This window comes from Manacus candei, unplaced genomic scaffold (genome assembly GCF_025592945.1).
Source record: "Manacus candei isolate 608988 ecotype Guabito, Panama unplaced genomic scaffold, ASM2559294v1 h1tg000067l, whole genome shotgun sequence".
Lineage (NCBI taxonomy): Eukaryota > Metazoa > Chordata > Aves > Passeriformes > Pipridae > Manacus > Manacus candei.
Genome location: NW_026138115.1, coordinates 10586691 through 10601168, shown reverse-complemented (window position 1 = coordinate 10601168; position 14478 = coordinate 10586691). Strand labels below are relative to the sequence as shown.

Genomic DNA, 14478 nt, shown 5'->3' with positions numbered 1-14478 from the left:
GAACACCTTCAAGAGCTGTCTGCTTCTGTGAGCCTGCCTGCTCTAGTTCTCAGTGGTGCACTGCATGTTCTGGGAACTTCTTTCTTGCACCTTGACTAATGACATAGCATTAATGTGAAACAAAGTCCCAACCACATCCGGTCATTATCTTGTTCATCACCTTTGCTTGGAGATGAGCGGCAAAGTGCAACTCTTGGCAACTGTCATGATACAGAATCAGATACAAATCACATGGAATACTTGAATCATAAGCTTGGGAAACTGAGTGAGATGTTGTGTGACTATACTAAGACCTGTGCACTGAGCCAAAAACAGGCTGTGGGGAGAAAAAAACAAAACAAAACAAAACCCCAGCTGAGTGTTGCTGCTGGCAGCAACTAAACTTCTTAGGGCCACAGCCACCTCTTGGAGGCCTGCACTGTATTTTAGCACTGCTGTGTATTTTACTACTGCTGTGTAGTTTGGAGACTCCTGTTTATGGAAGGAGCACCCAGTTCAAGCTTGGTCTGTGTAGCCCAAGCACAGAGCTCTAATTCTAGCTTTGAGGTCTTTTCCTAATCATCTCTTTTCTCCATGGCTGCTTGTTAAGGCTTGGGAGACATAAGAACTCACAGGAGATATCTGAGGAACCTGTATTGAGCAGAAAAAGGCTTTTACTTATATCTTTTGGACTTTCTGGGGCTGCTCTCTGATTGCTCAGTCAATCTTTTAGCTCTTCTTCTACAGCCTCCAGGCTGTGTGCCAGCCATGTAGCAGCTCTCTGCAGGGAATTAGAACAGAAGTAAGCCATCCCTTTATTCTGCCTTCACAGATGACTTTTTTCCTCTGAAAACATTGGAAAGAACGTATTCTGGAGGTTAAGGGATTTAACTACTCCTTTGATACACAACAACATTACTTGTCACAGCAAAATGTTTAGCCTTTCAATACATTAAATGTGTCTGGTGAACCTTTGTAAGTATGGATCAATAGCTGAAGCCTGAAATTAGCTTCTAAGGCCTGTATTTGGATAAGAATTGACATATGAGTATGACCCCACTTACTGCAGTCATTGCAGCAGTGAGGGAGGACAGAACCTTAGCTAGAACAGTCTGGATTTATCTGTAGTAATTCAGTGTACTGGAAACATTTTATTACCCATTATAATACTGGCTGCCCACTTGGGGTTGGATTTTTGGCAGTGATCATTTGCATTAAAAAGGAAAAGTGAAAATAGTTTGAATTTTAGTTTCTTCAGTAGAATTCTAGGAACTGGTATCAAACACATTCTTTGATGGATTAAGACTAAAATTTGGTTGAAAGTAAACAAGCAGCTCATGGTTATACCTTTAACTTCTTCCTAAAAGACAATGGTAAAAAGGTTTTATTAACTCTGATATCTGTTCGACTATCAAAATCCTGGTGGAATTTGAATCAGGTAAAGGATACTCCTTTCCCTCCTAAAAACTATGTACTATGAAAAGTTACTAGCTGCCTCTTGTATTAAAAAGAGCCTTAGTCTTTTTGATGTGGGAAGGCTTTTCTTGGTGTTTAGTCAGGGATGACAATTGCTAAACATTTTGGATCTTCTAAAGCTGGCCTGGACTGCTGCATGTGTCTCACAGTACTGAGTCCACTGATGATCCTCACGTGGCCTGGCTGCAGGTTTGGCTGTTCCCAGGATCTGCCTGGCATGCTTCCTGAGCACAAGGTCTCTTTGTCTCCTCTGCACAGAGACAAGAGCTTGTGGCTCAGCTGCGGTTGGCTGTGGAACTAGCACTATCCCGTGGCTTGAGGATGAGGCTGTGAGGGCAACCTGGCTTGCACATCACCTCTCCAAATACAGCAGGCAGTTTAAACAACAGAAGGGAGCAGCAATGAAGCTGTTTTGGACAGCACTGAAAAATATATGGCCATAAGACTATAGCAGTGTTGACATCTCTTTTGCTTTTCCTGCTTGAGAGGGCTCCATCTCCTTGGCTCCTGTGTGTTCAACTGGTTGTAGTACAAATGGTGCCCAAGAAAGATTAGTGATCGTTTTATTTGGCTTTTGTTCTCCCTGTCAAGTGGCATGTGCAGGACATGACAAGGCACCTGTCAGCCCATGGTAGGATTTTCCTTCTACTGCCCTGCTGTGTGCACAGGTCCTTTCATGCTCTCTGTCAGTCCAGTTCCTCTGTCTTTTGTAGGAGTGGCGAGAGAGCTGTACAACGTTTTTTTAATTTTTTTTTTAACCGTGTGCTACAAGCTATACCAAGATCTGTGGGCAAAAAGGAGGACTGGATTAAATGAAAACCTGACTGCTTTTTCTTGCAGACAAACAACACTAGTCGTCTATATCATGTCTCTAGTGGGAATGATAATCTACACCTTCACTCTGAGCCTAGGCCATCTCTGGGTGGTCTTTGTGACTGCTGGCACGCTGGGGTAAGTTCATGTGCAGGCTGCTTTCCTCGACATGCTAGGGGATGAGCAGGGAGGCTCATCCAGAGGATGGTGTGGGAGGGACTGGGGAGAGACATAGCATGTGCATGGCTCCTGCATGGTTTAAGGAAAAAATTATCTGCTCTTCCCATCTCTCACTTGTATGTGTTTCATTAGAGTCAGGGACGTTATTGTGACCCTGCTCAGCTGCATTTGCCTTAATTGTTCCAGGCAATCAAGTGGAAACATTTGGAAAGCCAGGGATACTGCAGCCCAATAGATGACCAATGGACAAGAATGAAAAGCATGTCTGCCTAAGTGGCTGTTTGACCGTGCTGGGGGTGATGCCCCTTAGAGCTATGGGCCATGGTCTGCCTCTTCAGTCTTCCTTCTGACAGTTGCTGAGTCTTCCTTTCTGTGTGCTTCTTTACAGTTTTTTCATGACAGGATACCTTCCCCTGGGCTTTGAGTTTGCTGCAGAGTTGACATACCCAGAATCAGAAGGAACATCATCAGGGCTCCTTAATGTCTCAGCACAGGTAAGTGCGCTGTTTTCACTTTGCTTGCCTCTTTTCAGGCAGAGATTAAATTGTAGTTCCAAGCCTTGACTTCTATTTCTTGTCCATTATTAGTGTAATGTACTGTAGAGCTAAGCACCCTGAGACCTGGCTTTTTGATTTGTGTTCCCCATAGCATTTCTCTAGTGACAAACAGAAACATTCTGTTTCTGTTTAAGAAAATCCATCAGGATGCCAGTCGCCCTTGCCTTTTCCAACATTGGCTCTTCTCCAGTGAGAGATGGGATTCCAGCCTTAAAGGTCATTTGTCATCCCATCAGCTGCAAGGAGGTGCCTCTGGATGTGTTTATAACCAAACTTTAGCCTCACTAGGGCAACTGTTTGGCTGGCCTGGATGCTCTGATACTTTGGTAAAGCTGGGAAGCTGTTTGGGCTGCTTTATAATAGGAGTACAGCTGGACACTGGCTTTGTTTGTTTGTAGATTTTTGGTATTGTTTTCACCATTGGCCAAGGGCAAATCATGGATCGCTTTGGAACGAAGGCAGGAAACCTCTTTCTTTGTTCCTTCCTGTTCCTGGGGACCGTTATGACAGGTAATTAAAATTTTCAGTGTTCTTCTGCTCTGACTTTTCCCCCTTTAGCTTGGCATATGGTTGAAGGGCTTTTGTGTGCTGTGGTGTCTGCAGGAAAGGCCAGAACCCACACAGCAGTCTTGTAGCAATGCTGTTGTTCTTCTTTAAGCATCTGATCTGTGTTAAAAAGAAGATCCAAGGCTTCTTGCTCTGGCTGCTGGTTGAGTTTCAAGGTTGCACCTCCTGCATGCTGCAGTAAGGAATCTGTATCCTGCTTGTTTCAGAAGTGCTCTGAGCCTCATCCAGGACAATGGTTTCCCTTGCTCACCATAACATAACGGAAGAGGCTTCTGCTACTCCTTTGAATCCTGGGGAAATTGATTTGGTCTCTGCATGGTGACTTAACTGCCTTCACATCTCTCTTCCTCCCTCTGTTCCAGCATTCATTAAGGCTGATCTTCGAAGACAACAGGCCAATTTGGAAAATGAACACACAGTGAGTAAACCCCCCTTCAACCCCTGCTGTGTCCCTGTTACTAGCTCAGGACAACACGCAACCTCTCTCCTTTCTAGCAAAGGGTCTGGCTTGTGGGGAAGCTCCTTGTTGGCATTTTCAGACAGGTGGATGTAATTCCAGCACATCCAGCTGCTGAGGCCTGTGTTTGCTCACTGTTAATTTCACGCAGAATCTATAGGCTCTGGTCCTCTGGGAGTCTGCAGGGCTTCACACATTTTTGTATTGGCTAGAACCAGAAGTGCTGTGCTCACTTCTCTCCACTGAAAATGTGTTCAGCCCTTCAGTGCTTTGCCCTTTTTTAGAGCTGATTAACTATTATTCTAGGCCCCTAGGGTTATTCTTCTTATTCTGCCATCAGCTGCCAAGTGGGGTTCAGTATATGTGACTGGAGGAAGCTGGGTTACAAAGCCCAAATGAGGGCTTGAGCAGCCTGGCTCCTTACACTTTGCAGAGTGCTGAGGACAAGGCTACTAGTTCATATCTCCTCACCAGAACTTGGGGTATGATGTCCCTGTGACATGCTGTGCAATAAATGCAGCTGTTTGCATGTGGGAGGGGGCCTCTAGTGAACTAATTGCACACATACTTTTAGAAGCTCTTTCTGCAGGGAAAGGGAGAGGACTGGTTGTTAGAGGCTATTTTCCTTAATCCTCCGGGCTCCTCTTCTACGACGTTATCAGAGATATCCACTCAATGTTCAGGAAGCCATCAGTGACCATGACTAGCAAAGTGTGTAAATCTCAGTTCTCTGCCAGCTGGAGTCAGCTCTATTCAGAAGACAGTGCTGCCCTCGTCCAGAGAATCTAACCAGTCCAGTCTGGAGAAAGACCAGAAGGTCCAAGAAGCAGGTCTTCTCTGACCAGCTGCTCAGGAAGGTGGATTTTCAATTACAAAATACATGCTTTTTGATTTTTATTTTGGTTTTATTTTTACTGAACTATCTGAGCACAAATGCAGAGGGTAGGGTGTATTAGGGAGGGTCCGAGATATACAGACACGTGATAAACCAGACACCATAAGAACTCAATAAAGCAAGTATTTATTACCAAGAGGTGGCCAACAAAATGAACAAAGCCAAAAGGGAGGAAGGAGGAGAGAAATAAGCCCCCAGCACGACTTTCTCAGTTACCCAGCTGTTGCCTATAAAGTTATCTTACCGACCTAGCATGCCTATAATGACCCATAGCAGAAGCTGCATCCTTGGGGAGTCAGTAAGTTCACAAAACTGGCAGGCGTCCCCGCCAAAGGCAACGTTGTCCTTGGTGTGAAGTTAGCTCCCATAAAGAAAGCGCTATCTGCTTTTTATACAGTTAATTGAGTGGCCACAACCTCCTAGGTGTGGCCAGCACCGCCCAGCCAGAGGCCTTCAGTCCCACCTCCCAGTTATGTAAGTGCATCTCTTCTGCGCACGCGTGAGAACTTCGGAAATCCCCTGACGCACGCGCAGTATGTTTTGGGGGTCTTTCTTAATTGAGTCTGGGGGGGGGACCTGCCTCATCTTCTTCCCCACTTTCTCCTCCAAGTGCCCTTGGAGGACAACTAGCCAATCACAGAATGCCAATTAAAACAGTTTATACAAGAAGCTCTCTTCAAGGACAACTTTCCCGTTTATCAGTGCTTGTTTTCCCATAACTTGGCAGGGAAAGAGCAAAGCTTTCACAGGTGGCAGGGTCAAACACAGACCAAAAGTATCAGCATAAATTCACCCTGGTACAGTAGGGTAAGGGAGTTGATGCTACCTTGAGTAGTTCTTGTACCTATAATTCTAGACTAGTTGGATGAAAAAAGGCTATACAACTTATCCAATTTGGATATAGGAGTCCCCTCCCCCCCATTGCAATAACTTAAACATTATTTCTTCTTTTTTTTTCTGCTCTGAGGCTTACAACTTTGGTTGATTTTAGCAGTGGTGAGCATCATGGTCTACAGGACCAAGCTGGAAGACAACTGCTCTCCCAGTGAATGCAGCTAACTGGAACACACTTAGCTAAGTTGAGCGAGAGTAAAGACCAGTCTGTTTTGATACACACCCAATTGCTTGTATCCTTCCATTAACTGTTCTGAAGTCAAAGGCAGAAGATGAATTGTAAGGCCAAACCATCCTCTGCAAGCCCTAAGGCAGCAGGGCTGTAATGAGAGGTGCTGGTGGCATAGTGAATTAATTCATAACATGTATGTGGAAGGCCCAGGAAAGGACCCAAGGTCATTTGGCAGTGAAGGTGATGCCTACTAGTATTAAGTAGGCATTATTTCTATTTGTCAGACATTTCTCTCACCAGACAAATTGTACATTTTTGCTTAAGCCATTTTTAGTATAAATCTTTTCAGTCTAAATACTATTGTAAGAGCTTGCTGCTGGAGGGGGGAGAGCATTGAAACCAGAGCAAAGGTGGCACAGGTGTCATTTTTATAATCCTAAAAGCCTCCAGAACTGAGAGTAGAGAGAACCAGAGGGATGTGTGTGAGGTAACAGGTCTCAGTCAGTCAAGACTCCTTCCCCCGAGAGTCATGCTTTGAGGAAGTCATGATGGACACCCTCCACAGTCCCAAATGTGGCCTCCACATGGCTGAGCACACCTGGCTACTTCTCAAGCTTAACAACCAACCACAAGTGCTCAACCAACTGAAGGTAGGCTGAATCTGGTGTTTGGCACTTAAATGGATGGCTCAGCCAGGGATCAGCCAGCTGGGCTTTGGTATTGTGTGCTGCTTTTGTGGAGAGTTCTGATGGAGTAAGGTATTGGAGCTTTTCTATGTGGCACAGCTGCCTTACACATGCTTGGGTGATTTTACTGGTTTTTTCCTTTACCTGTTTCTCTTTCTTATTTTGGCCCACTTTCATTTCCTTCCCTACTTCCCTCCATATTTTCAGGGATGGTGACTTGTGACTGTTGTTACAGAGACTCCAAGGCAGCAATCAGATCATGGATTATGGGACTGTAGCTTGTAACTGTAACCCATCAATTCCCACTCCTGCTCACTAGCTTATACACCAAGGTAGGAGAATTGCACTAATCTACTTCTCTGAACACTCACGGGGTGGCACAGGCACCAAGCCAATGGCACTTCTGGGGTGACAGCAATGGCCATAGAGTATCAAGAATCTTTCTGGCCTTCTCAGGTACTCATCTGAGAGGAAAGACAAGACAGCATCCAAGGACATAGTGCAGATCCCACCAGACTCATGTCAGATAGAGTCATAGAGATTCAAATAGGTGCAGCGAGGCAAAGCCTGGTGCTGGATTAAATGGAGAACTGAATTATCAGTCAGTTCTTGGGGAGAGGAGGTGCAGACATTGGCAGACTCTTCTTTGACATTACTTTTACAGTCCAGTTTCTTGGCTGGAGGTGATATAAGGAACCCTGTAGAGAGTGGGCTTTGATCACAGCCAAGGTGCATGGCCAACTTCAAGAAGGAAGTTTAAAAACATCTAGCAATAAGAGAGTCATTGGGTTCATGCCATTTGGTATAAGAATTCCTGAAAATTTTAAAGCTCTGTGCTTGCTGGTCTGTGAATCTCAGTGGCACTTGTCATTTGCTCAGCTCTTGCTTGGTGTGGTATGCTTTATTACTCACTGTCCCCTGCTTCACATGGCTGGCTGGTCTGCCAAGTTAACCTTGCTACCCTTTGCTTTTCAAGGTGTTTGTAGAGTGTGTTTCCCTTAGTGCCACAGCCAACAGGACTAACAGGCAAAACCAGAGTGAATCCATTGGGAAATCCAGACTTAATCCTGCTAAGACTAAGGGATGTGCTACAGGGACCATGAAGCTGCTATGCTTTGATGGAAGTGTGAGTAAGAGTCCCATGGGCAGGGAAAGACTTTTCTCCAAGCTGAGTGCTTCTGAAGTTGTCTCCATGCTGCAGTCTGGCAGTTTTAGCAGGGTGCATGTGTGGTATTGATTTGGGACCAAGTAGTTGAGGAGCTGTAGCTGCATGAGCTGGGCAAACCCACTTGGGGTATACTGGAACTTTTTCGATGGCTGAAGTTTATGTCATCGCCTTTGTCAGCAGACCTAGCTTGGTGCAGTTACCAGTGTTACCACTGACATCTCAGCTGCAAAACAGACACTGCAAGCAAAGCTCAAGTATTAGGCTCAGGTATTGATGCCCTGTGTCAAAACTGCTTCCATAAAGACTGGTCATCTTCATAGGAGACTCCCTTCTGAACAGAACAGAAGGCCCAGTATGCAGATTGGACCTACTTCTTAGGGAAGTCTGCTGCTTTCCTGGGGCCAGGGTTAAAGATGTGAAGAGAAAGCTTCCTCCCCTGGTACAACCCTCAGATTATTATCCATTATTGATTTTTCAATAATGCTGTGCAGCAATGAGGTCCCAACAAGTCCCAAGGAAAGGCAGATCCTGCTTGACTAACCTGATCTCCTTCTATGACAGGGCGACCCACTTAGTGGATGAGGGAAAGGCTGTGGATGTAGTCTACCCGGATTTAGTAAAGGCTTTGACACAGCATTTTCCTGGAGAAACTAGCTGCTCATGGCTTGGGTTGGTACAATGTTTTCTGGGTAGAAATCTGACCAGATGGCCGAGCCCAAAGAGTGGTGGTGAATGGAATTGCATTCAGCTGGCACCCAGTCACTAGTGGTGTTCCCCAAGGCTCAGTACTGGGACCAGCCCTTTTTAATATCTCTATCAATGAACTGGACAAGGAGATCAAGTGCACCCTCAGTTTGCAGACAACACCAAGCTGGGCAGGAGCATTGATCTTCTGGAAGGTAGGAAGGCTCTGCGGAGGGATCTGGACAGGCTGGATCCACGTGCTGAGGTCAACTGTATGAGATTCAACAAGATAAAGTGCAGAATCCTGCACTTGGGTCACAACCTTATGCAGTGCTACAGGCTTGGAGAAGAGTGGCTGGAAAGTTGCCTGTTGGAAAAGGACCTGGGGCTGTTGGTTGACCGCTGCTGAACATGAGCCAGCAGTGTACCCAGGTGGCCAAGAAAGCCAGCGGCATTCAGGCTTGTGTCAGAAATAGTGTGGCCAGCAGGACTAGGGAAGGGATCATCCCCCTGTACTCAGTGAAGCTGCACCTCTTGTACTGTGTTCAGACAAGACAGACTGAGGTGCTGGAGCATGTCCAGAGAAGGGCAATGAAGCTGGTGAAGGGTCAGGAGTACAAGTCTTATGAGGAGCAGCTCAGGGAGCTGCGGGTGTTTAGCCTGGAGAAAAGGAGGCTCAAGGGAGACCTTTTTGCACTCTACAATTACATGAAAGGAGGTTGTAGCAAGGTGGGGGTTGGTCTCTTCTCCCAACTAACAGGTGACAGAACAAGAGGAAACATCAATTTGCTCCATGGGAAGTTTAGATTGGATATTAGGAAAAATTTCTGCACTGAAAAAGTTGTCAAGCACTGGAACAGGCTGCCCAGGGAAGAGGTTGCATCACCATCCCTGGGGGTATTCATGAGACATGTAGATTTGGCACTTAGGGGGCATGGTTTAGTGGTGGATTTGGCAGTGCTGGGTTAATAGTTGAACTGGGTCATCTTAAGGTCTTTTCCAACCTAAACAATTCTGTGAATCTGTGGTTGTTGCAAGGAGAAGAGTGACATTTAAGAGTCAGTTGTGAGCTTGCAGATCATGCAGAGCCGTAGAGTTGTGCAGTCCTCACACTTCCCACTGAAGCACTGTACCATTGGCTGTGTAGCAGTTTGTCTTCTATCAGTGCCCTCACCTGCTAATGGTTATACTTGAACAGATGTTGCAGTTAGTAGATTAAATTAGCCTAATGGCATTGTGTACTCCTTGTCCTCTATTAATAAAACTGTAGTATGGTCCCAACAATCCTCTCACTTTTGTCTACCTCAGTTCCCAGAGCTCCATCTGGGTTAGCTTTTCAATCTCAGGACACTTGGATCAAGTGCCTATTTTACATGATAATTAGACTCTCTGTGTTCTACCTTTGTTGTAAGTGCATCTGAAGCGATTCCAACATTGTGCCTTAAGGTTTTGTAGTAGTGTCAGTTGATTCAGCACACACATTATACTCATTAACATACTGTGTACTGGCTGGGCTCATTTTCTCCTGGTTTCCAGCATCCATGCAAACGTTCTGTCATTGTTTCTTTGCGTTTTGAAAGAGCACTTTTGCTGATCTGCCACAGTTTGTTTTGATTTAGGATTGAATTATTCAAGTCTCAGGCTATGTTTGCTTGGAAATACTTTTTGGTTTCTTTTGATTTAGGATTGAATTGTTCAAGAAAAGTCTTAGGCTATGTTTGTTTGGAAATACTTTTAAGTTTTGAGGGCTTTTAGGAAAGCAGCTATCATTTAGAGTGCAGGATTCTAGAATGGCAGGACTGTCTTTTTGTTCAGACTGGGCTTTGCTAGGCCTCTTTGAACCTTGCAAATTTGATTAATGTGTGTTCAGGGCACTTGAGACTCCTGTCTGCCCATCTAATAGAGTAGTAGATAAATTGATTTTTGTGTGTGTGAGAAACATATTCTTGATAACAGAGGATAAGTCAGGACTCGATCAGTGCCAAATACCTTTTTTGCTGGTTGTATGTTTGCCTGGATGCAAAGATGCATCTGTTGGATTGCAGTGGAATACCCAAAAGCATGTTGCTTTTCCTTCCAAAGCCAGCGTGATTTAGAGGCTGGCTTAGGCCATTAGGACAAGCATCCACCCTCAGTAGCTTACTGGTTTCCTTCGGAAGCTGTACCATGCTCAGTCTCTAGTGAAATACTGCCAATAAAATCATGCTGGAATTTTGTGTAGCAGGCACAAACAATGTACCCATCCTCTGCTTTCCAAATTTCCCTCCTCCCTTTCATGTTTACTGTGTGGCAAATAGCCTTCTCCAACTGTCCCAAAGCCGTAGGCAGGCCATCTCTGTGCCCTTTTCCACTACTGTGACTGCCAGCTATGAGAGCAGCCTTCCTTTCCTAAGGTGATGGAGCCTTGCAAACTGGCTGATCTCCTAAAAGTCTGCTCCTGTAGCTCCACAGCAGATGAGTGGTGCTCAGACACCAGAGGTTCTTGGGAAGCCTGTTCAGAGTTGCTAAAGTGCTTCCATAGTGCATTCTAGTGGAGTTTCCCAAGTCTAAATGCAGTTTTTGCCTTATTCCTAAGTGTAGCATTACAGCATGCATTCCCCTACCCCTCCTGCTTGTAGAAGTTACCTCTTTGCACTTCCTGGCTTTTGCTTCCCAGCTTTTGCTCCCAGACATGTCTTTGAAGCTTTCCTGATCTCACTCCTCTGCTTTGGGATATTGCTGCTGATCTCTATAAAACCTTTTCACCTGCAGTTTGTGTAAGAGCCTACTCAAAATGAAACTGTTTCATATCTCTTGCTTCCATGCTGCCTAGACTTCTCTTGAACTGCACTGGCAATGTGATCCTCTTTCTCATGTACCTCTGACTTCTGCCTCAGATGTCAGTCTTACCCCACAGTGAGTCAATTCAGAGCCCAGGCTGCAGGAAGCTCCACATTCACCCTTACAAGTCTGCATGCCGTCTTCTGAATTGGTGACAGCTGGGCAGAATCAGAACTCGGAGAGGTATCAGAAATCCCCTGAGAGAAGTCTCGGGTTTAATCCTAACATACCCTAGAAAGGCTCAGAAGAAGAGCTCATCAAGCTCCAGCCAGGAAGGCTGAACTGGAATTGTGAAAGTGGTGGGAATTGGGCAGCAGTCTTTGTTTTCCTTGCTTTTCCTCTGGGAAATAACTACAGTTCCCTCCATCTTAAGGTTTCGAGTAATCAGGCTAGTTCTTCTACAGGATTTATGAAGAAAAAGAACTTGTGTATCTTTGCTCTCTAAGATATGAGTAAGGAACTTAGAAGGCATAACTCTGTGGAATTATCCCAGCCATAAATCCAAGCTGGGGATAGGGAAGAAGCAGGACCGAGGGTGCCAGCCCTGAATGGGCAATGTGAGTGGGGACAAAAAGACTTGAGGATGAGCAAACCAGCAATGTGTCTGGGAGTTGAGGCCTCGCACATGCCAGAGGAAGGACACAGAGTAGCTATTTGTTGTGCTGAGCCTCCTGAGGATGCACAGGATGCGGGTTCTCTCTGGTGTTTGCACAGACACTGTGCTGCCTCATGGCATGAAGGAGTTCCCAGTGCCTTCCCTTGCCCAGGGAATTGGCCCTACAAATCACTGCTTTGAGGCTGAGCTTGTGTCACAGTAAAGTGTTGTTGATGAGCTGGCTGTGAGGCTGGTACCACTGGAGGTACCAGCCCCACAGTGTATTAGCAGTGCTTTGAGGACTGCAGCAAGTAGCTTAACGGAAGTGGGACCCTTGCACTGCCCTGCTGCCCCAGGGACCTTTGTTTGGGCAGTCAAAGTGTCTGGAAAAGGAAGAGGGAACCAGTTGCACTCTCTGAGGATGGTGATTCTTCTTTGGGGATTTCTGCACACTAGCAGGGAGTTAAAAATTAGGTAGACTCTGGCCAGCTGATGTCTCTGAAGCCTGAGTCTGGCCACCCAGGATCCTAACCATATTATTTTTTCTGTCTGACTTGCAGAAAGTGTTGCCAGAAGCTTACACTAATCCCATAGTTCTTGAGGAATCAAGGTTGTGAAATGGAGGGGTGGCAGAGCTGGGAGATGCAGCCCTCCTCATTCCCATCTTTGCTACCTGCACCACCCTCCTGTGACATGTGCCCCATGGTCTGGAGGAAGCATCAGGACAGGAGCCCAGTGAGCTGCTTCTGGAGAATGTGAAAGAGCAAAACAAGAAGGGCGTTGCTCTCTTCAGTTATACCTTTGCATCTTGCTATTTTAGAGACTTTGCTGCTTGGTAGAAAAAGTTGGGAAAACCCACTGTGTCCCACCCTATCCCACCATGTATGCTTGGAAAAAGCACATGTGCTGAGAAAAGCCACAGTACCGGGCTGAGCACATGAGGGTGGCACGTTGCTTGTGGCTGTGCCTCCTCTCACAGGCAAACTGGGACATGAAATGCAGAAGCTGGACCACACTTTGTGAGTAGACCTGGAAGAGCTTTCAGCTAGCTCTCGGGAAGAGGGATTGCTCTGCCTCGGTGCCTGTGATCCTCTGTGTTGCACAGGTGATGGTGGAGGCCTCAGTACATCACCAGCAAGTGAAAAGCAGTGCATCAGCCACTGCCAGCTCTGTTTTTATTATTTGGCTTTCCCAGATGAAGCACTCTTAGTCTGGATAAACCTCTGCTCAGAATTCACTGGGGTTGGCCTGATGTCCCTATACATTAGGAGTAATTTAGAGATACCAATATGCCTCCTTCTACCTGGAGGCAAGACTAGTTCTGCAACCTAAGCCTAGCTCATCACTACATTAGTAATAGAAGTGAGTCAAACCACAAGTTTGACTGTCTTCCATCTTAATAAAAAAGTGCCTTTTGCATGTTTCAACAGTACATAGAAACTTTTGTGAAGTGTTATATTAAGAAAACCAGCCAAGGCTGTGTTGCTTTTCACAGCCATAGAGAGGGGTATGATGGGAATCCAGATTTGCTCCAGTGTAGAAGCTGCCCTCTTACCAGCATTTGTGTCTTATAGACACTACCCATCTGTATGCTGCTTATCTTCTAAACATAAATGCAGATCCTTACATCACTTCTCCTTCATTTGCAGCGTCCCACCCCTGGTGGAGACATCAAGTGTCCTTAAATCACAGTTATTCATTTATCATTTGAAGGAGGGGACAAAAACTGCACTGAGGTGGAACAGTTAAAAATACTGCTCTCTGACATACCATTTTTGACAAAATATTTTTTGGGTGAAATTATAGCAGTCTTTGATACATTGCATTTTGATACAGCCTGCCTGAGTTCAAGAAGTGTTTGGACAATGCTATCAGGTGTATGGTGTGATTCTTGGGGTGTCCTGCCCAAGGCCAGGTATTGGACTTGATGATTCTGATAGGTCCCTTCCAATTCAGCATATTCTATGATTAAAGTCCTATCTTTGGTAGTTTGGGATTGAGGATGGGGGTTTAGAATGATTTTAAATAGAAGTTTTAATGTAAAAACATTGGAAGTGTACAATGAAACCTGACAGATTCATATTAAATATTTGAAACAATCTACATGTAGCTCTTTTAACAGGCTGAAATGTTTTGCAGAATGGAAAAATCATTTTTCTGTCCAGTGCTACTGCTGTGCTCTTTTCTTCCGTGTTTTTCCTCTCTTTCTTCTGCATGTGAATTGTCTTCCCAGCTAGGAGTTCCTGCTGGTTTCCTACTTTCTGTGTGCAGCCCACTGTTTTGGGCATTATTTTGTCTAGGTCTAAGCAACCTGTTCATGTTTTCTTCATCTTCTACAGTTATAGTTTACTACACAGGTAGTTCAGTCCTTGCTCACAGATGCATACAGTTCAAATTTGCTATCACCAGCATGCTGCGGAAGGGAGAGCTGCAGCAACCCTCTTCACGTGTGTGATGTGAGCAGTCAGACCTGGAACTTTGTGGGAAGGAGTCAGGCAAAGGTAGGTTTGCTGTAAAGAGAGATGATGTATCCTG

At 45.4% G+C, this 14478-nt stretch overlaps 1 protein-coding gene across 5 annotated transcripts in view; it reads left to right on the top strand.

The window, feature by feature from the left end:
* The window catches only part of FLVCR2 (FLVCR heme transporter 2), a 38839-nt gene extending 24653 nt beyond the window's left edge, over positions 1 to 14186 (top strand). The window contains exons 6-11 of one of the 5 annotated variants that reach the window (XR_007907612.1): positions 2296 to 2406; positions 2837 to 2942; positions 3404 to 3515; positions 3935 to 3990; positions 4625 to 7008; positions 12504 to 12555. Coding sequence is in view for 3 of the 5 variants with exons in the window: in XM_051806743.1 (XP_051662703.1) it covers positions 2296 to 2406; positions 2837 to 2942; positions 3404 to 3515; positions 3935 to 3990; positions 6912 to 6995 (469 nt within the window). In the remaining 2 variants the exon portion in view is untranslated. Of the gene's footprint in view, positions 1 to 2295; positions 2407 to 2836; positions 2943 to 3403; positions 3516 to 3934; positions 3991 to 4618; positions 7034 to 12503 lie in introns of those variants that run through there. The other 4 variants (XR_007907611.1, XM_051806743.1, XM_051806744.1 and 1 more) reach the window with 4 other exon arrangements.
* Positions 14187 to 14478: the final 292 nt, after the last annotated feature.